This window comes from Oncorhynchus mykiss, chromosome 23 (assembly GCF_013265735.2).
Source record: "Oncorhynchus mykiss isolate Arlee chromosome 23, USDA_OmykA_1.1, whole genome shotgun sequence".
In the NCBI taxonomy this organism is placed as follows: Eukaryota; Metazoa; Chordata; class Actinopteri; order Salmoniformes; family Salmonidae; genus Oncorhynchus; species Oncorhynchus mykiss.
In genome coordinates, this window is record NC_048587.1 from 43,407,335 (window position 1) to 43,433,747 (window position 26,413).

The 26,413-nt window shown below is 42.2% G+C and overlaps 1 protein-coding gene across 3 annotated transcripts; it reads right to left on the bottom strand.

The window, feature by feature from the left end:
• Positions 1–1,487: 1,487 nt before the first annotated feature.
• Positions 1,488–26,405, bottom strand: LOC110502805 (protein HID1). Of its 3 annotated transcripts, none has more exons than XM_021581099.2 (20): positions 26,268–26,405; positions 23,620–23,769; positions 22,630–22,791; positions 14,666–14,779; positions 9,999–10,105; positions 9,313–9,429; positions 8,990–9,227; positions 8,594–8,650; positions 8,317–8,457; positions 6,917–7,007; positions 6,490–6,641; positions 6,177–6,255; positions 5,887–6,051; positions 5,419–5,510; positions 5,108–5,243; positions 4,563–4,789; positions 4,280–4,369; positions 4,038–4,129; positions 3,551–3,709; positions 1,488–3,019 (listed from the first exon to the last, which is right to left on the bottom strand). In XM_021581099.2, the coding sequence occupies exons 1-20, from the start codon at positions 26,331–26,333 to the stop codon at positions 2,956–2,958; spliced, it is 2,499 nt and encodes an 832-aa protein (XP_021436774.1). In that variant the 5' UTR covers positions 26,334–26,405; the 3' UTR covers positions 1,488–2,955. The 3 variants fall into 3 exon arrangements, with proteins under 3 accessions (XP_021436774.1, XP_021436773.1, XP_021436775.1); XM_021581098.2 differs by having other exon boundaries at positions 14,666–14,782; XM_021581100.2 differs by lacking the exon at positions 1,488–3,019 and having other exon boundaries at positions 3,569–3,709; positions 4,038–4,170; positions 14,666–14,782.
• Positions 26,406–26,413: the final 8 nt, after the last annotated feature.

Here is a 26,413-nt window from a genome sequence, read left to right on the forward strand (position 1 = left end):
CAGCAGAGGGAACACCCCCCTATCCACATCGATGGAACAGTAGTGGAGAGGGTAGCAAGTTTTAAGTTCCTCGGCATACACATCACAGACAAACTGAATTGGTCCACTCACACAGACAGCATCGTGAAGAAGGCGCAGCAGCGCCTCTTCAACCTCAGGAGGCTGAAGAAATGTGGCTTGTCACCAAAAGCACTCACAAACTTCTACAGATGCACAATCGAGAGCATCCTGGCGGGCTGTATCACCGCCTGGTATGGCAACTGCACCGCCCTCAACCGTAAGGCTCTCCAGAGGGTAGTGAGGTCTGCACAACGCATCACCGGGGGCAAACTACCTGCCCTCCAGGACACCTACACCACCCGATGTCACAGGAAGGCCATAAAGATCATCAAGGACATCAACCACCCGAGCCACTGCCTGTTCACCCCGCTATCATCCAGAAGGCGAGGTCAGTACAGGTGCATCAAAGCTGGGACCGAGAGACTGAAAAACAGCTTCTATCTCAAGGCCATCAGACTGTTAAACAGCCACCACTAACACTGAGTGGCTGCTGCCAACACACTGACACTGACTCAACTCCAGCCACTTTAATAATGGGAATTGATGGGAAATGATGTAAATATATCACTAGCCACTTTAAATAATGCTACCTTATATAATGATCACAAGCATTTCGCTACACTCGCATTAACATCTGCTAACCATGTGTATGTGACAAATAAAATTTGATTTAATGTTACTTACCCTACATTATTCATCTCATATGCATACGTATATACTGTACTCTATATCATCGACTGTATCCTTATGTAATACATGTATCACTAGCCACTTTAAACTATGCCACTTTGTTTACATACTCATCTCATTTGTACATACTGTACTCGATACCATCTACTGTATCTTGCCTATGCTGCTCTGTACCATCACTCATTCATATATCCTTATGTACATATTCTTTATCCCCTTACACTGTGTACAAGACAGTAGTTTTGGAATTGTTAGTTAGATTACTTGTTATTACTGCATTGTCGGAACTAGAAGCACAAGCATTTCGCTACACTCGCATTAACATCTGCTAACCATGTGTATGTGACAAATAAAATTTGATTTGATTTGGATGTTTAGATAATGCATTGAGTGTTTTCCTAGGTTTTCCATTAGCTGGAACTCTCTGCTGAATAGTAATAGATGAAGACTTCAGAAGTTTAATCTTGATTTAACTGTGTGTCTGGAGTGAGCGAGCGAGCGAGGGGGTGGGAATAAACTTTTGAACCTGTTGGGTCCTGGTCGATTAGGAGGAAGCACATTTTATAACCTATGACGTCATATTTTGTATATAAACTGTTCGTGGTTTCATGGCAGCGCGCTCCAAGAATAAATGCTATTATCTAATTTTGATAAGACTGGTCTCTGTCTATTTTATGCAAATAATAATCTTACAAATTCTCATAAAATAGACTAAGTGAATTCAATTAATGAACACATATGGGAATTATGAAATTACACAAACAAATACTTGACTTGTTTCATATGATATCCTGTAGAAGTTACTTTATGAAAATATTGACATTATGAAATCAGACACAGAATGCAATTTGCCTGCAGTTCAAAAGCCAATGCATTCCATAAAGATATCCCTCCCTGTCTCCGTCTGTCAGTTCACAAAAGTCCTGGTCAGTGCACCTATGGTGAACTGCAAACCAGCCACTCGCCCCTACCAACTCGCTTGGAAGGGAATCCATTGTCATGTGTTTCTGGTGAAACAGAGGGGGACTTCAAGAGTGGCGAGGGGATCGAAGAAACCCATCAACTTCAGGACACTTGTGACTTGAATGATGCAATTCATGTTCCACGTTTCAATAAGAAAACAAGCATTAAATTCAAATGAGAAAAATCCCTGTCATTTTACAAGATATAAACATTGGTAACATAAGCATTTAATGTGGGAAGTATTTCATGTTACATGTGTAAAGCCTCAACATTAGACACAAACAAATACAGGTGGCTCATAACAAGCCACACCGCATTAATTTTGTGTGAAATTACACAAACTCAAAAATAACGCAGTGAGTTATGGGATACCACATCACTCTGAAGCGGAGAGCATAGCTGACTCGGTCAAAGTGGCTATCGGGGGATCTAATTAGCCATCCATTATTTTCACACCCTCAGCACAACGTGTGCATATGGCGAATGGGGCACGTGAACACGGAATTGGAGGGGCGATTTGGGATTCAGCACTAGTCTGCCTTTTTAAATCAGACGTGACAGGTTTCTTAAAGCTGCATCCTTTAGTGAGGCTCACGCTAGCCTAAGTCTATTTCAAACCAAAATAAAAAATACATTTTACAGCGATAATAGGGGAAAAATGAAGCTCCCTGAAAAAGGAGATACTGAAAATAAGTGAAATACATAATCTAAAACATAGAAAAACTTAAATAGCAGATTACCTAACGTATACATACGGTAGTGTATACATGGTTTTTGTTTGGAAAAAAAAGTTACATCAAGGTTGAAGAAGTGAAGGAATATACTGACATAGAAAATACACACCAGTAGAGGGTTGATATGGCAGATCTTTTGGCAGTTGTAGTAGCAGACAGCTTGTAGGAAAAGTGGTTTATTACATGATGATTTACGGGTTTGGCAAGAAACAAAATGCAGGAAAAAAACTGTAAATTCTTGTTTTCTAGAGCAGGTATGACCGTTTAATCCTCATCTGTCCTCTTCCTCATCCAGACTTCTGTTCAGGTTTGAAGATGGCAGTTGGTAGGAGACGGTTATGAGTTTGTGGTTCTGAGGGGGAACCAGCCAGACAACCCAGTTCCAGAGAGACGCAGTGTGCTTCTTTTGACAAGGGTCCATAGGGCTCCTGTCAAAAGCTATGCACTATATAGGGGACAGGGTGCTATTTCAGACGCAGTCGTATAGAGACCTCTTCACCTCCTCCAGTTAGATCCTCTGGATCTCAAACAGTCTGACGTCGGTGTCGTACCAGATTGGAGGATCCACGTTACTACGGTAACAAAAGCCCAGGGGAAAGGAGTTAATAAAGATCAGATTCAATTTGAGAGAATCACTCACAATCACATGTGAGTCATGGAATAAGTGACTCGGCAAGTAGATGTGACAAACACACTGACTGACCACCAGCTGGTACACTTTATTCCTAGACCTGGGAGCTGGTAAAGATAGCTGGATCAAAAATAGTTAGCCAGATGACCAAAATTGCTTGAAATCATCTTGAGAAATATAATAATGTTTAACTGACTTGACAACAACCAATATACAAATGTTGATTTCTTTATCAACCAGAAAATCAAGTTGTGGCTATTAATCAAAGTTAGCTGGCCAATTTAATAATCCTGCTTTCGGGATTCGGCAATTCGGTAATACCCTGCACTGCTCTTTTGTAATTACTCCAAAGTAGATCTTAACTTAATCATATTCATTCTGTACATGGATTGGGTCTTATACTACAAGTATTTACTGTCATCACCATCAAATATTTTAATCTTTCCCTTTTCATTTGACCCATGTTGCTTACCGTAGGTAAATGACACCCCACGTGTATGTGCGTAACCACATGGCAGTGCCCGCGTTAGCCTGGTACTTCCTGATGAGGATGGGGTGTGGCACAGGCAGCAGGCCCACCAGGGTACCATGCTGCAGGAACTTCAGGATCTCTGACTCATCTGTCAGGCCCCTGGAAGAGAAAAGCATATACTTTAGTTTTACTGGGTCAGTGCACATTAATCAACAATACTGTCAAAGTGCCAGTTTTAGCCAAATTGCTCATTTTTAACTGTAGTCCCTGGGCAGGTTAGATTAAAAGGATTGGTATATCTCATCCATGCTAATCCAGTTCTGGGGAATGATATTGATCACTCTGTGTTCTGATCAGTTATGGGTTCCACAATCAAAATCAAACGATCCTACAAATGCTCTGTCATACTCTCTTGAATTGAAAAGTAACCCCCTCCCCCCCGCCCATTTTACATTGTTGGAAAGATTATAGGATCCTTCTCCCTTACTTGTCTATGCAGATCTTCTCCACCTGAGGAACCAGGACTTGTAGCAGCCTCATGATCGTCTGGAGAGGAAGCTTACTCTTCCAGGAGAGGACCTGACGGAGAACAGTACAGAGAAAGGAGAGCAGGTCACCATCTATCGGGAGGGAGAGAAGGAAAGATCTTACCAATGATGTACATAACACCCCAGCTGTGAATGTACTCTATGTTTAGGGTTAGATGGAAAGGGGAGGGAGTTCTCTTACCCAGTCTGGAGTAGGGTCCCAGTATGTAGCTGATGCTGACACTCTGGACAAACAACCCCTGGCTGGGTCTGACACTGGTGGAAAAGCCTCCTGACAGGAATAAGAATAACCATTGTGGTCGTCACTAGGCTCAACAGCATTTTCTTTACAAAATCATGTCACTGAGAAGTTGCATTCTGTATATATTTTGTCCTGATACATGTTCGTAATTCACTAAATCATTCCCCCATGGATTGATTTCCAGTGAGCTGGGTTCATGAGTCTCCCCAATCAGAGCTCTTACCTCATTGTCTCTCCCAGAGTTGGACTCTGTGTTGCTGGCTCCTGCTATACCACTGGTGTTGGTGTCAGAGGACTGTGGAGAGTGTTTGTGCTGGTCACCAGCCGTTTGAGGCTGCAGGCTGTGTGTATGCTGGTCAGCGGTCATCTGTGGAGAGTGTGTGTTGCGCTGGAGACAGACCATGGTGCCATCCTCAGAGACCTGAGCCTTCTTTGTCAGCTTGTCAATAGCTACAGTGACAGCAGACTCTTAGAGAATTGTTCAATGGTTTCTAACAATGGAACAAAACTGATGTCAAATAAGGGATTGCTATGATATTTGGTGAAAATGACTAAACCAAATCAACTGCTGTTTTTGTTTTATAAAAAGGGCTGAGAGAATTCCAATATCTGTGATGAACTGAGTTGTAGAGTGATAGGTTATAAGTTAGTGAAGCTTAGTGGACAACCGGCAAAGCCAAGTTAATAAAAAACATTAGCATACCATAGGGAAATGTGCTTTGCAAAATACATGCATGCATGGAGAGCTCCAAAGAGGAGAGGGGGTACCTGGTATTGCCACGAGGCTGGCTTTGAGGGTCCCTGGCTCAGCTGGGACGGCCGGTCGGGACCCATCCATGGAGATGCTCTCCTGGGAGTTGGTACGGGAGATACGAGCCAATGTCGTCTTCTTCATCTCTAGGGCCTTGTTATGTGGATGGAGAAGAAAATGATCAATAAAAGCTTCAATGATTCAACTGCAACTGTGTCAAGTGAGTGCTGGCCCCTTTTTCATTTTAAGATCCACTGTTTGCTGTAACATGGACAAAGTTGTATGGTATAGACTTTTACATTAGAGAGCACATTCTCTCTCTCTTTACCTTGTGGATAGTGACCGGGTCAGAGGTCAGATTGGCCAGCTGATGGAAGATGTTGCGCTTGCGGATGAGGGTGTACACCAGGTTACAGTTACCTGGAGGGGGGAGGAACAAACAGCGGGCAGGTTTATAATGTAAAGAAAAGTGCTCTTAAATAGTGTCAGTGTGGCAGTTTATGTTCTGGTCATTTAAAGTCAACCATGTTGAAACAATTCCAATATCCACCAAGAGATGGTGTAGTTCCCATACTGCTCAGTCAGTGCTTGGTAAAATCTTTGGAGGAGTGAGCCAACCTAGCCTCATGACCCCAGGTTTGCTCTACTACTTTGTGACGACTGACAACGTGAGACTATAGAGCCTGGGTCCCAGATCACTTTGTGCTGTCTTGCCAACTCCTTGTCACTCATTGCCATGTTTGGCAAGATAGCACAATCAGATATGGGACCCGAGCTAGCTACAGCCAGGCCTTACCATCAAACTGATACTGTATGAGGTTGTTAAAGACCTCGAGCAGGAAGAAGATCAGATGATGGTTCTGGGAGGCAGAGAACAGGAACCAGTTCGTGGAGAAGGCTTCCAGGAGGTGGAGCAGCTTGTTGGCTGCTACCATGGACAGACTCTTCAGGTAGGGAGACACTGTGGAGGATGGTGGAGTACTGGTGTCAAGAAACTGTAATACCCAGATGCTGCCAACAGGTGGTGACCATTTCACTGACAGTCAGACACTCACCCACAGATTTAAATAGAATAGGAGCGCTCACCATTCACTATGATGGTAAGCAGGCAGTCAAAGAGAGGCTTCAGGTGCTGGTGTCCACCTGTGATGATTTTGTGGAAAATCTAGACAATCACAAATGAACTAACATAAGGCAACTGTGCACAGTTACCTTAATAGTGTACTATGAATAGTCTCCACACACTTGAATCAGTGGTAGTTTCAGTTTATGTGCCAGGCTTTTCGGTCAACAAAGACTTTCATCAGAGCATGTAAAATATATAATTCCCTCACCCCACTCCCATCCAGGGAAGCACTGAGAAATCTCCCATCCAGACAGCACCAGTAGCACTACTCACCATGATGAGCAGATCAGCATGTGTTCCAGTGAACACAGGGATGTCCATGGGGACCCGTACCGAGTAGGTTTTATTCAGACGCACACCAAAGTTCCTCTCTCCACTCAGCAGCAGCAGGATAAAGACACCAATGTGTATCAGGCCCACACAAGCTGCACACACACACACACACACAGTGCATGTCACACAAACACACACTATAAACTAAGACAGAGTGCATGCACACCTAGTACCCAACAATCCCAAAACATACAGACTGCATTCGGAACATGCACACAAATCACATTTTATTGGTCACATACACATATTTAGCAGATGTTATTCCGGGTGTAGCGAAATGCTTGTAACTGCAAAGTTGCTTAGGAGCAAGAAGCAGAGCTGCCATATCTCTCAGTGCCACCTACTCAGACAGTTCTATGTGACTCACACTGGTCAGCTCGTGCATCATTCAGGTAGAACAGGATAGGCACCAGGACATCCAGAACATCACTGCTCTTTAACACGAAGAACAGAAACTTCTGAAACACAAAAAATAAAAATGTTTTTTTATTTGGATCCCTTTTAGCCCCCAAAGGGGCTAAGAGATTGAGCTTCAATAGTATATGACTAGTCTCCCCTGTACGGTGTGCAACAGGAACAGCAGTACTGTACTTAAAAATGTCACAGACCCAGAGGTTAGACACAAACACTTTAGACAAGACTTGTCAAAGTTAAAACTAAACTATTATCAGAATCGTTAAGACCGTTAAGATCGTTAAGTTTGCAGCTAGTTTACATTTATTTAGAGAAACACTTTCAAAAGGCACCTCATCTCCTCAGTGCATACCCAATGAGAGAGCGAGGAGTATGTAAACATTTAATCAACGTGCGACGCAATGAGGCATGTACAAGGTAGCACAGACCGACAGATGGCACAGTGTTGAGGGAAGAACGGTAGAGAAACAGGATGCAGAAAGTGTTGAGAAGTGAATGGATGTGAGAGGCAGTGTGCAGCACAGAGCTCCAAAGACCGTGGCACCTAACAAACAGATGTGCCACTTTACCCTACTCTCTAGACACCCCTCAGTGTTCTTAATGAACCGAAATTAGATGCAAAATTATTATTATTCAATGAACTGTAAATATATGACTAAGGACCACTAATGTTGGGAACAGCTGTGAAGAGTGAGGCTAGATGGGGGAACACCTGTGAAGAGTGAGGCTAGATGGGGGAACAGCTGTGTAGAGTGAGGCTAGATGGGGGAACAGCTGTGTAGAGTGAGGCTAGAAGAGGGAACAGCTGTGAAGAGTGAGGCTAGAAGAGGGAACAGCTGTGAAAAGTGAGGCTAGAAGAGGGAACAGCTGTGAAGAGTGAGGCTAGAAGAGGGAACAGCTGTGAAGAGTGAGGCTAGAAGAGGGAACAGCTGTGAAGAGTGAGGCTAGAAGAGGGAACAGCTGTGAAGAGTGAGGCTAGAAGGGGAAACAGCTGTGTAGAGTGAGGCTAGATGGGGGAACAGCTGTGAAGAGTGAGGCTAGAAGGAGAAACAGCTGTGTAGAGTGAGGCTAGAAGGGAAAACAGCTGTGTAGAGTGAGGCTAGAAGAGGGAACAGCTGTGAAGAGTGAGGCTAGAACAGAAACTAAGAACCATATGACCTAGGATGGTCTTAGGGCAGAATAACTCTGTGTGCTCCGAAACCTTGTTGAAGTCCCAAACAGATCTGGGACCAGGCTAGAAGTGATGGGGTGAGACTACTAGTCCATCTAGGACAGTATTAAGGCTACTACAGCACTGTTGTATCCTTCAATATAGGAATGAGGGGATGCCGGTGATAGGGCTCCAGTCCAAACCTTGTTGAAGTCACAGAGCTTCCAGAAGAGCACCAGGAGTTCCTGGTGGAACTGGATCTTCTTGGTAGAGTTGGGCAGGTAGTTTTGGATCAGAGGGTTGGTCATCAGTCTGGCCAGGCCCTTCAGGATGAAGCTGAAGTCCTGGGGAAAGACAGGAAGGAAAAACAACAATCTATCAATTTACGGTGACTTGAAGGGTTAAAAAAAGGACCTCTGATTGACCCATTGAGTCATATGGCTCTGGTTTGACCTTGAACAGTGTACATTAGTCTCCTACCTCCTCCCTATGGATCCTGGACAGGTAGTTAACAAACAGGTTGTCTGGTCCCACAAGCTGAGAACACAAGGAAGAGAAATGTTATCAGATGGTACAACAACTAACAATTCCACGTGGCCAGAAGCAAGCTGGTGCTACCACCATGTTGCTTATTCCTATCCAGTTCTCCACAAGTAGCTGAGATGTAAAGCAGGGGTGTCAAACTCATACCATAGAGGGCCTAGTCGCTGCTGGTTTTATTTTGTTCCTTTCAATTAAGACCTAGAAAACTAGATGAGGGGAGTTCCTTACTAATTAGTGACTTTAATTCATCAATCGTGTACAAGGGAGGAGTGAAAACCGCCCTCTGTGGAAGGAGTTTGATTTCTGTTGGGGAAGCTATTCAGGTTCTCTTACCTCCTTGTCTTCCATCGCAGAGGCGGAGAGGGAGTGTAAGTGGTCCAGGTTGTGTTGAGCTGTGTCTGCAGCTGCCCCGGCCTCGTGCTCCAGAGTCACTATGAGGATCTGGACAGCATGCTCCACCAGCACCTCTCGGTAGTCAGAGAACATCAAGTAGTTGTAGGGGATTCCGTACCCCACTGGGTCATAGGCGCACACCACGTTTAGGAGAGATGTGAAGAGAGGCAGGGCATGTCTGGGAGGGGGAGGAAGAAGTTAGGATGAGTGTAACACACACACACGCTTCAAACCAAATCAGTCATAAAGTGTGTGTGTGTTACCTGTTGTCTGTAGAGCTGAAGAAGGTAACCCAGCGGTTGAGGATGTTGTTCTCAGCAGAGGGGGGCAGGTACATGGCGTCAGAGAAACAGGTCAGAAGCAGCTTCAGCAGCTCCGTCCTGACCAGGACAGTGGAGAGAAAGATGGACACATCTTGTAAATCCCAAATCAACCCCTTGCCCCTACCCTTTAGGCCAGAGGTAGGCACCTAGATTTAACCACGGGCTGATTTAGTTTATCCCAGCAAACGGTCAGGTTTCAGAAAATAATTATAATAATTTGTACATCGCAAATTTACCACAAGTAAGCACAAAAAGAGATTGAAATGATAGTTCAAATACATACTGTACCTTGCTTACATTGAGACATGATCATGTGAATTTCTATTTGTTGGAATACTTGGGAACAGAATTTCTGAATAAATTTGTATTATTATTCTTATTATTCCTGGTCATTTTACATTATGTTTGACCACCAACTGAAACCCAACTGCTCTAATCACTTGTGTAGATCTGAGAGGGTTGGATGTGTGTAAGCATTGTAGTGGGAGTTCCATCTTGCCCCCCGATAAGCCAAGTGGAATTGTCGCCGTACAAATTATATCTATCCAATCCTCTCATATCTACACAAGTAGATCTAGGAATTCAGAGATGCCCTCTCTCCATCCTCCCTGGTGCTGTGATCTCACCTGTTGAGGTCGTGGATGTAGTCGAGAGGGGGTGACTGAGCGAACCCCACCCCTGCCTCCCAGATGTACTCACAACTGTCTATTGACTGCATGTCCTCCTCTGCGTCCTTGGAAACAAGAGAACACTGATGTGACCTTCAAACCTAATCAAGCAGGGGTTTTTTCAGGGTTTTTTTCTTCATGAAATCCTACAAAATTTGAATAAATGTTGTTACAATAATGTAGAACAATGATTGTTTGGTTTACTATAAAACATGGTTTACTGCACAATGTGTAAAGTCAATAATTAATGAATGTCAAATGGGATATCGGTTATTGCCACCCTACAGTGCAGAGATCACAAAGGACATGGTGGACCGTGATTTACTCATATCAACAGAGGGACGGGGGTGCTGCGACTGTGAGATAAATCATGAACTGAATGCATCGGGGCTTGTCGGTAATGAATGGGTGACTGGCAAGATGGAGTATGGCACTACAGTAGCAGCCAACTGAGTCAAATAGCCTGATCAACAGGGGGATACATAGTCATGTGCAAAAGGCAGAGTGACTGTGGCTGGGAATCAGCACAGTCACCCTACCCCTTATAGTCCCCCCCCTTATGGCGCCCTACCCCTTATATCAGGGATGGGCAACTGGCAGACCTTTTGTTTGTGTGGGGGGGGGGGGACGGACGGACTCAGTCGGGGACTCAAGTTACTGTTGAACATTATAATACAAAAGGAGCTATTTCAAAATATGGTTGTGCATCAGCAGTTTCTCTCTTGTTATGTCAGTCACTGACTGTCACTCAATTAGCCAATGTCAGTTTGAAAACTGGTAAGTTACTCTAGCGGCCAGCTATCTAAAAAATATTTTAAATGGACCTTTATTTAACTAGGCAATAAGAACACATTCTTATTTTCAATGACCGCCTAGGAACAGTGGGTTAACTGCCTTGTTCAGGGTCAGAACGACAGATTTGTACCTTGTCAGCTCGGGGATTCAATCTTGCAACCTTTCGGTTACTGGTCCAACGCGCTAACCACTAGGCTACCTGTCGATTACTTGTAGTAATCATGGTTGAATAACCGTCCGTCCGCCACAACTGATATTTTTTATCCACTCTCATTCAGATATCATAGTAAAAACTGCAAATATTTCTCTCCACCCAATGGCAAAATGTGTAGAATTTCAGCAAACTTGCTTTAAAACTGGACATTTTCTCAATGCCCAACAACAAAATGTAGAATTGCAGGAAATAAACTCTAAAATTCTCTCCACTGCCAAGAGGGGGGCCGCTGAAATGTTTTGCTTGCAAGGTGGGGGGGTTTGGGGCCCAACAAAATGTTGCTTATGCCCCCCCCAAAAGGACAGGGCTGGCTCTGACTACATGTGTGGGTACAGATCTGGGTACGCAGACCTGCGCTCATGTTGAGTTCCAATTTTTGATGGCTCCCATCCCCATCAAAGTTGCCCATCCCTGCTTTATATAGATTACTATTCCTGACCAGGGCCTATAGGGCTTTGGTCAAAAGTAGTGCACTATATAGGGAATCGGGTGTCATTTGGGACACAACCTTTGTTTACACTTCTGTCCACCTTGTGATTTTACAAGTGGCCTGAGCTGAGCATTCATCTGACTTTGCCCACCTATTGTCCAACACCTCTGCAGAGAGAGATTTTAACTGCCTATAAGGAGTGTCAGCAGCAGCCCCATTTTTAATCTTCATAGATTACTATAGTAAGTTCAGTTGTGTAGGAACTCTGTCATGATATTATTCACTCTAATCAATAGTTAGACTCCAACCTTGGTAGTGATAGACGTCTGTGCATGTTCCTCAGGCAAGCAAATTAGCCTTTCCAAATAGTTAGCAGTCATTCAGCCTTAACTGCCTGTGTGTGACTGCCTGGATCCTTGAATCGATAGGGATACACAGAATACAGAGCCCCTGGCTATTCTCCATCTCCACTCTGCTCCACACAACTCTGCTGTCCATTTTTTTCCTCACACCATCAAGTGCTCGACTGAGTGTGACATTTCCATGTGCATGCACGTGTGTATGTTGAGTAGCTGTGAGTGAGTGGTCAGCTGGAGGATAGGGAGGGTGACCATTTTATTTTCACGGCCCTGTCAAACACCATTGGGCCCTGTGTGGCCGGAAACAACAGCATAGAGGTGTTTGCACAGTGGAAAAGGAGTGTCCACCACCCTCTTCCTCCTCAGCCCAGTTGACAAACATGGCCCAGGGTCACACCTCACCTCACACTCAGGACTTGAGTCACTCATTAACCCTGGAGCCTAGTCTGCACAGGGGAGCTAACGGAGCTAACAGGTGCATTACACACAGCATGGAAGCACAACAGGGGTCTAATGGGACATTCTGTTCACTTAGGAACCAATCTTAATTTGAGATTAATGCAAACGTCTGCATAATCTCGTTTTTGTGAGCAGATCTTGAGTTACAATTTTCCCCCGCAAAATTAAATACAAACTTTAAATTAAACAGTTGGACGGACCCTATAGCCTTCTTAGACTCAACAACTCTGAAGCGATTATCAGCAGACAAAAAAATAAATCACTAAAAACAGATCACCCAAGAAGAAATATTCATGCAGAGAAAAGCACAAGGAATGGATGGCATTCCCATAAAATTCTATTCAACATTTTAGGACAAAGTAGCGCCTCTATTTACACAAATGACAGCACACGTCACACAATTCAGTACTTCCTAGTTCCATGTATCAAACCATTATTTCAGTTATATTAAAACCAGGAAAATCTGGAGAGTCTCTTACTGATTATAGACCCAAGTTTAAGTTTATTAAATTGTGCCAATAAAATAATAACAAATCTTATAAGCAATAGAATGGCAAAAGTCTTACCAGATGTGATACATATCAAACGGTATTTATTCAAATTTGACACTGACAAACAAATACAATAAAATGTTCCAGTGAAATACAATACTCAAAAAACAAGCTATAGGTTTATCAATAATGACTGTTGATATGGAAAAGACTCTTATAAAAAAAGCTATAATATACACAAATAATACTGTACATTATCTGATTCAATTTCTTTAGAAAGGGTCAGGGTCACAAGACAGATGTCCCCTCTCCCCCTCCTGTTTGCACTGGCAATTGAACCAGACCCAAACATAACAGGTATCAGTAATGGTAAACATGAATATAAACTAAACTTATTCGCAGATAACCTCCTGTGATACCTGACCAATATACTACAATCAAGATATAAAATTAACGTGGGGAAAAAATATGGCAATAGGAAAATAAAAAGAATCATTCAAGATCTGCAGCAATCCTTTAAATACTTAGGATGCTTACTAAGTGACAACAAACAATCAATATATAAAGATAACTTTATTCCATTACTCAACAATATGAAAGCAGATTGAATAGGTTTATTTAATTCAGAGTGGCATGGCCAATTACCTAACCGAAGACATTCTTTAAAAAAAATATACTCAGTCATAACAGACTTTATATGGCCAATTAAAAATGTATTGAATAAAAAAGGAACGTTTTATATCTTTCTAAGTCTGAGGGTGGTTTTAACCTTCCAGACGTGGGATTGTATGAACTAGCTACCCAAGGCTTTTTCTTAATAAATATAGTTAAATGCACTAGAAGAACAAATGGGTACAATTGAAGATGCGAATGCTCATCAAATCAAATCAAATCAAATCGAATGCTCATCCCCAGAATAACTTCATAGTTTATAACAATACGGAAGAAAATGAAATGTATTCAACAAGAACCAATATCACTCCCTAAAAACACAACATTATGGAACAATCCTTGGATAGCTTATCAGAATTCACTGATAAATTGGTCTACATGGAAAACTAAAGGCATAGAAACTGTAAATGACTTGGTAATAGGATTATTTATTTTTTTCAATGACAGCTTTAAAAAGCCATTTTGGATTGACCAATGTAGACAAAATTCAATGGAAAGGGCAAATGCTTTATTAGCAATTTTGGGGGGCTACGGAGAGAAACAAAATGGTGCAGTTTGAGGCCATGTGGCGGAGAGTAATGCGGGCATGTGCTAGTGGGTCTGGGAAGGTGTGATGTAGTTGATGATATTATGTTTTCGTTTGTATGCATGGGTTTTGTATTGTTTATAAAATATCAAATAAAAAATAAACTGGTCAAGTAGTTTCTGGTTTTTCCAGAAACACTAATTATCATGGTGTTTCATATTTATTATAATATTTATTTTTTTCTCACCAATTTCGTGATATCCAATTGGTAGTTACAGTCTCATCGCTGCAACTCCCATACGGACTCGGGAGAGGCGAAGGTCGAGAGCCATGCGTCCTCCGAAAGCAGTGTGGCTCTTGACCAAGCCACACTGCTTCTTGACACAATGCCCACTTAACCCAGAAGCCAGCTCCACCAACGTGTCGGAGGAAACACTGTACACCTGGTGAACGTGTCAGCATGCACTGTGCCTGGCCTGTCACAGGAGTCGCTAGTGCAAGGACATTCCTGTCGGCAAAACCCTCCCCTAACCCGGATGACGCTGGCCCAAATTGTGCCCCGCCCCACGGCTGCGACACTCGAACCCAGAATCTCTAGTGGCACAGCGATGCAGTGCCTTAGACCATTGCGCCACTCAGGAGGCCCCCTCTCATAGCGTTTCTGTATGAGGTTACTCACCGGGCCGGCTCTCTTGTGGCTCTGAACGGTGAAGTCTGGACAGAAGAGCAGGTCAGATACAGCCAGGAGGAGAGACTCAGCCAGGGGCCTCGCTCCATCATCATTACCTTCATCCTGCTAGGAGACAGACATCATCATCATCGTGCTCATCCTAGGACACAATCCTCCTCCTCGCCTTCATCCTGCTAGGAGACAGACAATCATCCTGCTAGGACAAAATAATAATAATTATCCTGCTGAGAGACAGACATCATCATCATCATGCTCAACCTCCTCCTCATAACCTTTATCTTGCTAGGAAACAGACAAAGAGTTCGGCCACAGGAAAGAACAAGTATTTTAGATACTAATAGTGCATGTATACAGTACCAGTCAAAAGTTTGGACACACCTACTCATTCCAGGGTTTTTCTTAATTTTTTACTATTTTCTACATTGTAGAATAATAGTGAAGACATCAAAACTATGAAATAACACATGGAATTATGTAGTAACAAAAAAGTGTTAAACAAATCAAAATATATTTCATTTGAGATTCTTCAAAGTAGCCACCCTTTGCCTTGATGACAGCTTTGCACACTCTTGGCATTCTCTCAACAAGCTTCATGAGTTGTAGCGATGAGACAAGACAGTAACTACTAACAATTGGATACCACGAAATTGTGGAGAAAAAGTTAATTTGTGGAATTAATGCTTTTGAGCCAATCAGTTGTGTTGTGACAAGGTAGGGGTGGACGACAGAAGATAGCCCTTTTTGGTAAAAGACCAAGTCCATATTATAGCAAGAACAGCTGAAATAAGCAAAGAGAAACGACATTCCATCATTACTTTAAGACATGAGGTCAGTCAATTCGAAACATTTCAAGAACTTTGAAAGTTTCTTCAAGTGCAGTCACAAAAACCATCAAGTGCTATGATGAAACTGGCTCTCGTGAGAAACGCCACAGGAAAGGATGACCCAAACTTACCTCTGCTGCAGAGGATAAGTTCATTATCCCAAATAAATGCTTCACAGAGTTCAAGTAAGACACATCTCAACATCAACTGTTCAGAGGAGACTACGTAAATCAGGCCTTCATGGTCGAACTGCTGCAAAGAAACCACGACTAAAGGTCACCAATACTAAGAAGAGACTTGCTTGGGCCAAGAAACATGAGAAATGGACAACAGACCGGTGAAAATCTGTCCTTTGGTCAGATGATTCCAAATTTGAGATTTTGGGTTCCAACCGTCATGGCTTTGTGAGATGCAGAGTAGGTGGAATGCAAGGTACACTTAACCAGCATGGCTACTACAGCATTCTGCAGCGATACCCCATCCCATCTGGTTTGTGCTTAGTGGGAATATCATTTGTTTTTCAACAGGACAATGACTCAACACACCTCCAGACTGTGTAAAGGCTATTTGACCAAGAAGGAGAGTGATGGAGTGCTGCATCAGATGACCTGGCCTCCACAATCACCAGACCTCAACCCAATTGAGATGGTTTGAGATGAGTTGAACCGCAGAGTGAAGGAAAAGCAATCAACAAGTGCTTAGCACATGTGGGAATTCCTTCAAGACTGTTGGAAAAGCATTCCAGGTGAAGCTGGTTGAGAGAATGCCAAGAGTTTGCAAAGCTGTCATCAAGGCAAAGAGGGTTACTTTGAAAAATCTCAAATATAAAAATATAATTTTGATTTGTTTAACACTTTTGGTTACTGCATGATTCCATGTGTTATTTCTAAGTTTGACTTTCTTTACTATTATTTGACCATGTAGAAAATAGTAAAAACAAAAGAAAACCCTTTGAATGCGTAGGTGTCCAATCTTTTGACTGGTACTGTATCTTACATTGTAGTATAAAATGGGTTAAGGATTATCAATAACGAGCATGACAAAAACATATCAAACTCAATTGTGTTTCGAGACCATAGTACTACCCTTTCCAAATACTTAGCACGTCTTCAGGCCACTTTCACCTTAACTGCCTGACTGTGTGTGACTGCCTGGGTCCTTGAAGCTATCGGGAAAAACATAGTACCCCAACCAGTTCAGTCTGTAGTAATGAATGCCTCACCGATTGCTACAACCGTTCCGCATTCACACCGACTCCCATAATAGTTTGGCATTCACCCATCCAGCCTCTCATTTTAATTAAAGGCTATCCAATACCTACCCAATTCAACCACTGGCCAGGAGGGAGGGATGGGGGAGGGCGACACAATAGGAACAGTGTTCAGGCAGGCTGAGATGCTCTACAGGCCAGGTTACAGGAGACCCAGCTGGTCCAACAATTAGCAGACATGGAGGGAGAAGGAAAGCCCCACCTCAAAAGAGTTCTCTCTGCCTTGGATAGTGACCTGACTCAACACCAGGTCCGTGTTCATAAGGCGAAAAACCCTGGAAGAAGATGGACTGTAACGGGGAGGTTCTACTAGGGCTATAGCGGTCACGACATTCCATCAGCTGGTGAGAGTCAAGCAAATAACTGTCGGTCTCACGGTAATGGACATAAACACATTTAGCATCTCCTGGCTTCCACACGTAGCCTATAAGCCACTGATGCAGATCTTTGGAACATCTACTTAAAAAATATATATATTATAAATCCATGTAATATAGCCTACACCTTCACAATAAATCCATTATTTATTTTAAACAGGTTTAAAGGAGCATGATATGAATAAAATAGTCTATTTCAGAATAACAGAATAGCATACTCTGATTTGACTTTATGTTATGTCCTGATCTGGCTATGCCAAATGGCTGTGGGCTACACTAGTTCCTTTAGCAGACAAGATTTGCTTAGAAATCTGTGGCATTATTTTATAGTATGAAGAAAACAATTGAACAAACGATGAGGGTGCAACATGTGGCTATTATGTGTTGAGCAGTTAACAAAGAAATATGTATTCCTATATGCTTAATTTAGAGTTATTAATGTAACTTTAGTTCTACAAACATTGGGTTATATGTTTTGATTTTGAATACATTGTAAGGCTGTATGATGCGACGAATGATGATTTTAAAAAAGTTTATTGAAAAAGGCATGAGCTCTGCTTTGTTTTTTGCACAGGCTGTACACACTACATCAGTTACTCATTTACAATTTGACAAGCACTAGATAATGCCTAGAATTTCAAGGAGGCATCCCCTTTGTTTGGCTGTAATGCACCCTAAAATAAATCCATGCCTTTTGTGGCCAGTGGCCTTTGTGCCCTTCTCCCTGAGTGTTGAGCGAGCCGAATACCTTCTCACTCACATGGCTATCCATCATGGGAATGGGTCTTTCTCACAGGCTACAAGTGAAGAGAGCCACATCGGGGACGCAACTGCGTGCGACCTTATCCAATTCTGAGGTGCATATTGAAGATATTGGAAGATCTGTCCACATTTACTTGTCGTCAGCCAACAAGATGAGTAGCCTTAACGAACAGCAAAAACACCAACTATCCTCCATAGTACGAAAGTCGACCTATTGTATTCTCTGAAATAAATAAATATTCCAAACATAGACTGGGACAATTGTGGGATGCAAAAGACCCCAAATTAATACAAGCACTAGCAACAACAAAAACGTTTTTACGCAATGTGGCTGACGCAACAGATCAGAACGTTTAGTTTAAAACGTTGATAAACTATTAGGCCATTTCTTCACATTATAAGCGTAGTAGGCTATAAGCGCAAATGTTCCATTAGTGGAAAACACCATTATCAAAAGTGACCGCGGGGCCTCCCGGGTGGCGCGGGGCCTCCCGGGTGCCATCAGAGACCCTGGATTCGCGCCCAGGCTCTGTCGTAACCGGCCGCGACCGGGAGGTCCGTGGGGCGACGCACAATTGGCCTAGCGTCGTCCGGGTTAGGGAGGGATTGGTCGGTAGGGATCTCCTTGTCTCATCGCGCACCAGCGACTCCTGTGGCGGGCCGGGCGCAGTGCGCGCTAGCCAAGGTTGCCAGGTGCACGGTGTAGCCTCCGACACATTGGTGCGGCTGGCTTCCGGGTTGGATGCGCGCTGTGTTAAGAAGCAGTACGGCTGGTTGGGTTGTGTATCGGAGGACGCATGACATTCAGCCTTCGTCTCTCCCGAGCCCGTACGGGAGTTGTAGCGATGAGACAAGATAGTAGCTACTACAACAATTGGATACCACAAAATTGGGGAGAAAAAAGGGGTAAAAAAATAAAATAAAATACAAATAAAAAAGTGACCGCAAATGCAATTATACATGTAATATTTTTATTAAAAAAGGTGCATTTTTATGGTGAAAATTATCTTCCCCAAACTTGAAACTCATGCGCTGATAATGTATGCAGGTTAGGCTCTACACCCCTTGCAAAGCAGATTAATTATTTGGCCACTTTAGTTGTGAATCAAACCTTTTAAAAAAATATAGCAGTCCCTCCAGGATTCCGCGATCGCATAATTCAATGCAAAATCAACCAATCAGCGCATATTATGCAAGACCTCACATTTTTTACCAATTCCAGCACTTTTAGAGCATAAAAGGGTCCAATCAAAGCGGGTTAGTAATTTTGACCAATTACTGCACTGTTACCGTGGAAAATGGCCCAATCAAACCACAAGTCAACAACGTTTTTTCCCCCCTGGCCTGTCAGCTTATTCACATGCGTAGATGATGGGTGATTGTTGATGGCTGACAGGCAGTACAATGAACAGAAATCAATCTAATTTGCCAACAAAATAACAGCTAACGACCGTGCAAAACAATTAACAGTCACTTGGAATCCGCAAAGCATTTGAGAATGTCAGAACAGTTCCCACAGCAGAGGTAGATCACATTGACTGAAGTGGTAGCAGGGAAGACTGTGGCAAGCCCTGAAAGCATCAAGGTGAGTGGCGTTTTACTCAACTTTGACTCTGCTAACCTTCGATTTAATAGGGTGCTCAACACTCTGCTCTTCCCAGTCTGTCTATGGAGAGCGCTGCTCAAAGCACCGAGTGCAATTTGTCAGCATTGCCGTGTTAAACTCTAAAACTCTAAAATACGGATCACAAAAGCACAATTTTTCTGGATTTTTTTCAAATGGAATAATAATCAACCACAACTCTATTTTTACATATTCTGTTCTTTATCTCCCTTACGACCCTTTTCAGAAAAAAAATCACAATATCAAGAATTTTGAAGACAACTTATTAGAAAGGAAAATCAATCCTCAAATTGAAAGTGATTGATCAGCTTTTAATCTATTAGTTTTTTTTTAAGAGATGGAGAGAGAGAGAGTAGGAATGGGAGGTGCATCACGTGTTGATAGCAAGCCCCAAGCCTGATGGAGAGGTGTGTGAGAGTGAATGTGAGTGAATTATGACAGAGCTGTTTGTTCAGGAAAATAAACAGAATTGAGCACTTTAGATGTTTCTAATTGTTTTTGTATTTCGTATTCTGCTTAAAATCGTCCTAAAACTGAGCACATATGACTTTGCTTTATATGAAATTAACGTGTAAAAAAACAAACATTGTATAGGCTAGGCTACATGCGACTATGATTCGAAAAAGTCACAAAAAAGTCATTATTTCTTATGCTGGGCATGATTCACAAGTGATAATATATAATTCATACTTGATAGGCCAATATTGTCACCCATCAGACTATTCTTGATTTAATCTTATCTTTACATATACTAAATAATATATGTGTGACATTTGTTTTGATTTACAATGGACCATTATCATGCACCTGTATCGAAACAGGGGCAGCGGGAAAAATACATGTAATCTATGCACTTAAATAGCGAATGGAGAATGCTTTTCCCCATGGTTTATTTTCATGCCAGCCAGGTAGGCTATAATCCTGTTGTAAATATAACCAATGTGCTAAATATTAGGGAAGTTGAGAAATAAATATAGTAGGCCTAGCCTATAGAAAGCTGATGGGATCCTGTTCTTTTTAATAGAGGCCATCACTCTGTTTTCTCCTGCAATTGCATAGCATATAGAAATGTTGCGCAACATGAGCTCATGGGCTCTCATGAAGTGATTGATTAGAGTTTCGATACATTTGCATTGATGGCAGAGTGATTATAGGGACAATAGAGTGCTGAGTATCAGCAAGTTAGCAAGCTGCATCAGAGTTTGGAGAAGTCTAATTACTATGACTAAACGGTCATGTGGAATTTGACAACCTTAATGACCGCCGGTGTGACGGTAATATGGTCATCGCAACAGCCCTAGGTACTACCTGATCTTGTCTAATAAGAAATGCACATTTTTATTTTGCGTTACACAAAGTTGTTAAACATTTGGCGAAAGGCTCGGCACACGCATACTCAGGCTAACTGGCTGTTGTTCAGGAGAAATAAGTGCACTCAGGCTATCTAGAAAACCAAAGTTACAGTAGATACCTCAATTTCTTGATGCACCCATCCCGTTAGCGAGATCATTTTCGTCAACATCCGCTGAATTGCGGAGCGCCAAATTCAAAATTTCATGAAATCACATTTTCATGAAATCACAAGTGCAATATAGCAAAACACAGCTTAGCTTGTTGTTAATCCACCTGGCATGTCAGATTTCAAAAAAGCTTTTCGGCGAAAGCTATGCAAGCATTTATGTGAGGATAGCTCTCAGTAGACAAAACATTACAAACAGCTAGCAGCAAAGTATATTGGTCACAAAAGTCAGAAAAGCAATAAAATGAATTGCTTACCTTTGATGATCTTCAGATGTTTGCACTCACGAGACTCCCAGTTACACAATAAATGTTCCTTTTGTTCCATAAAGACTCTTTTTAAATCCAAAAACCTCCATTTGGTTGGCGTGTTATGTTCAGAAATCCACAGGCTCGAGCGGTCACGACGGGGCAGACGAAAATTCCAAATAGTATCCATAAAGTTCGTAGAACCATGTCAAACATTTTTTTTTATAATCAATCCTCAGGTTGTTTTTACAATAAATAATCGAGAATATTTCAACTGGGCCGTAGCTTTTTCAATAGGAGTGAGAGAAAATGTCAGCTCTAAGCTGCTCACGCATGCAAAACTCTGCTGGCACCCAGCCATCCAATGACGCGATGTGATCTTTCTCGCTCATTTTTCAGAATAAAATCCTGAAACTATGTCTAAAGACTCTTCACACCATGTGGAAGCTATAGGAAAAGGAATCTGGTTGATATCCCTTTAAATGGAGGGAAGGCATGCAATGGAACAGAGAGGTTTCAGGAAAAACAGCACTTCCTGGTTGGATTTTCCTCAAGTTTTCACCTGCAATACCAGTGCTGTTATACTCACAGACAATATTTTGACAGTTTTGGAAACTTGAGTGTTTTCTATCCTAATCTGACAATTATATGCATATTCTAGATTCTGGGCCTTAAAAATAGGCAGTTTCATTTGGGTACGTTTTTCATCTAAACATCAAAATACTGCCCTCTACACTCAAGAGGTTAAGGAGTTCTCTCTCTGTGGGTCGAACCCAAAGAAGTTCTGGAAAACAATGAAAGACCTGGAGAATAAACCCTCCTCCTCACAGCTGCCCATGTCCCTTAATGCTGATGATGTGGTTGTTACTGACAAGGAGCGTATGGCTGAGCCACTTCATTAATTTGACTCAGCCATGCCTCCTTGCCGGTCCAACACTTCCTCATCTCCCAGCCCTTCTAATGCAACTAGCCCCGATGCTCCTTCCTCTTTCTCCCTTGCCCCGCCACACAGCTTCTTCCTGCAAGTGGTCACTGAGTCTGAGGTGCTAAAGACAAGTGGAGAGCGAGACTGGCATCCTTGGCAGCATGTGATAGAGAATGCATCCCTCTTAATTCCCAAATAATAAAGGAACACAGAAGTGAGTCTCACCTAATTAAAATGACCCTGACCACTGATAAACTGATATGCAAATTGCATATATAATGAAATCACAACTTCAAAGGGTTACATGTCCAATGGGCTAGGATAGCACAGAACACTTCTGGGACACAGCATTTTTTTTATCTATATTGGATGGTGCCGTTGATGAGTAGTACAGTATTCTCACCCGAGCTCCAGGCACGGTAGACCAGAAGAACCCTCTCCAGTCTGCATCCTCAAAGATGTATGGTAGGATACGTGTGAGCAGACGGGTGCAGTTCAGGACTATCTGTCTCTCCTTCTCTGAGGGACAACCAGATTCAGCCGCCTGGACTAGCTTCTCCACCGCCTGGAATGAACACATGAACATGTACAGTTAGTCAAATACAACACACCCTCTCACACACTGCTTCATTTCTTGCTTATGCAAGCGTTTCCATTTGAGGGCTTATACAGTAGACCCTTGAGGCTCAACACAGGCATACAATTCCATTTACAATGGTGTTTGCTGCAACAAACACTAGCATTCCTTTAACACCATCTGTATCCAAGGTACCCAATAGAATCTGCTTAAATACAGAAAAGGATGAAACACACCATTTAAAAACAACTAGAGACATATTGGAAGCAAACCCAGGTGGAACACCTGCCCGATACTGCAGTACAGCAGCACTTAACACACTCAGAACACACCTGTTACTACATTACAGAACCACTTAACACACTCAGCATACGCCTGTTACTACATTACAGCACTACTTAACACACTCAGAATACACCTGTTACTAGGGCCGGGAGAATGCAAGTATTGCAATACTCATTAGTATCGTGGCAAGGAAACAAAACACGAGGCGGATTGAACTTATTTAGGAAAACGGCCCTAATGTTGGAAACAAACATCATTATCATTGTCATCCTGAGTCCCATTTATTTATCTTCCAAGCTATAGTACACAATATTTTACATACAGCAGGTTTTTAAATGACCAAAGAGTGGTCTGGTTCGTGTTCTGATTTTTGCCATATAATTTTTTTGTGATACTAATATCATCCCAGCCCTACCTGTTACTGTACACCGTCTTGCATTCCTATTACACCAATTGTATCCAAGGTAGAAAAAATAAAGGTTAAGCACACATACACACACAGAGGATGTACTGTATCCTACCCTACATTACCTTGTAGCAGAGGGTTGCTAGATTGGAGGGAGATTCCTCCCTGACAGCTCGTATCTCCGCTGCCGGCACCAGAGCGAACACATCCTGGATGGTCGTGGCAGTATCCGCCCAGAACTGGTCCCAGAAAGCATCGTCTGTAGTCTCCACAGGCTGGGGAAGATGAGGCAACAAACAGGGATTAGATATATTCCCCATCCCAAAACCCTATCTGATGATAGCCAAAATATTAGTCAAATAAATCCACAGCAAATAAAAAAATTAAATGAGTGCAACTTTTTCTTTAGTCTGTTCTGTAGACATTTCCCTTGAAAATAAGGGAGAGCCGCACACTCTAGGAGCTCAGATGCAAAAAACGTAATTACCAACGTTTCGACAGCCAAGCTGTCTTCATCAGGGTATAATCACAAACACTGCGGGATGACTCGTTTTTATAGTGTCAAAAGGCACACAGGTGTCTGTGATCATGGCCAAGTGTGGCCTAATATCATTGGTTAATTCTCAAATATTCAAATGGCATACAAACAGCATACAAAAAACAAATAGAAAGCATACGATCATCGATTCATTTTAGACTACTTAAGCTTATAAACAATTACAACGGCAAAGTCACAATAAACACAAGAATGGCTTCAGATCAAAGTCTACGTTGAGACAGAAGGGAGCAAGGGTCTTTAAATTAAAGATCCAGGCAGCCTCTCGTTTTAACAATAAATTATCAAGGTCACCCCCTCTCCTAGGGAGGATGACATGTTCGATGCCAATATAACGCAGAGATGAAATTGAGTAGTTTGCTTCCAAAAAGTGGGCCGCAACTGGGCAAGTCGAGTTTTTGCACCTAGTGGTGCTACGATGCTCTGAGATACGTACATTGAATTCTGTAGACATTTCCCTCCATGTGAGCATGGTAAAAAGAGCCTCCTCAGTCTGCACACTGCAGTCTATGCTCCCATGTGGTGGTAATGGTGACAGTGTTGCGACCACAAATTCAGGTCTTCGTATCCTTTATATTCCCCATGATGGCCAGTAGCTAGCAATGCACTGTGGCAGTCTGACGCTCTGACCAGAACAGTGAGTCAGAGGAAACGATCTCCATTCTGCACACCATCGCACAGATAGAACCAGACGTCACTCCACTCTCAGACACACAGAGCCAGGCCCCATCTAAACCCAGTCCCAGACGTCACTCCACTCTACATCATGTGAGTGTGCTCTTATTGATGAGCACAGACGGTTGGGATGCTGCCATTTCCCTTCTCTATTAACTCATACATTAATTCAGAGACCTGCCTTTTGACACTATAAAAACGAGTCATCCCGCAGTGTTTGTGATTATACCCTGATGAAGACAGCTTGGCTGTCGAAACGTTGGTAATTACGTTTTTTGCATCTGAGCTCCTAGAGTGTGCGGCTCTCCCTTATTTTCAAGGGAAATGTCTACAGAACAGACTAAAGAAAAAGTTGCACTCATTTAATTTTTTTATTTGCTGTGGATTTATTTGACTAATATTAGCCTTCAGGAGTAGAGCAGATAAATATAGACATAATAAACTTAGTCATGGACTAAAAATCACTTTTGATGGAGATTCTTCATTGAGCATTGCTTTTTAGTCCAGGAAACCATCATATTTTTTTATTTTACCTTTATTTAACTAGGCAAGTCAGTGAAGAACAAATTCTTATTTTCAATGACAGCCTAGGAACAGTGGGTTAACTGCCTTGTTCAGGGTCAGAACAACAGATTTTTAACTTGTCAGCTCTGGGATTTGATCTTGCAACCTTTTGGCTACTAGTCCAACGCTCTAACCACTAGACTACCTGCCGCCCCAATGAAGAACACATATGATGAAATGTACTTTTGTTTTGTTGTACAGACAATGTATTCAGCTACTTTTTTTTGCCTTGATGACAGAGTAAATGTCACCCAAACAGTGCACTTTAGACTAATGCTTATTTAACTAACTTTCATCCCACCTTAAATCAGCCACATTGTCTGAGTGTTATGATTCATTCAACAACCATGTCATCATAAATGTAGCTGGAAATGGTTTCTAGGCTACCTTTATTCTATTTTTATTTTTTTAAATCAAAGGAAGAATAAAGCAGGAAAATGATTGATTCAAATACAGCCCGAATGTACAGTATTCATATTCACATCTCATCATAGCTCTGTGAATAGGATACACCTTAGAACGACTGTTTGCACCTGATATGAGGCTCTTGGTTGTGTTTATTATAACTACAGAAGTATGACTACAATGTTACATTTGATTACAACATAGATACATTGTTGCCGATAGTATGAGTCCACTATTTGATGACACAAATTCGCAGTATTTATAATAGTACCCTACAATTAATCTAATTGTCAGTTTATAGCCAATAACAAAATATAAATATCCTAGTCCTACATTTGAATTAAAAGTTTACATTTAACCAGTAAACTCTGCTTTTGGACTGATGGTAACCATTACTGTATTTCTCTAGCACCCAATCATCCATGGCATGGCCATGTGTGTCAAATACAACTTGTAGGCAGACAACCATCTGGCCCACTTGAATTGCTATTTTTATCTTGAAAAACAGAACTGTTTATAAATATTTAAATGCTGCATTGGCCTATACAAAAGAGCGTTATTATGTTAACAAACCTGTGTTTTGGTTGTTAGTCGTATCACAGCTTTCCTGAAGTTGAGTTTGGAGTCAGCGTTACCCATGTTGTACTAGGCAGCCACCTGTTTGCTTCGCCTGAAGCGCCTGAATACTGATCCGTCCGTCGGTCGCTCGTGCGTCGTCT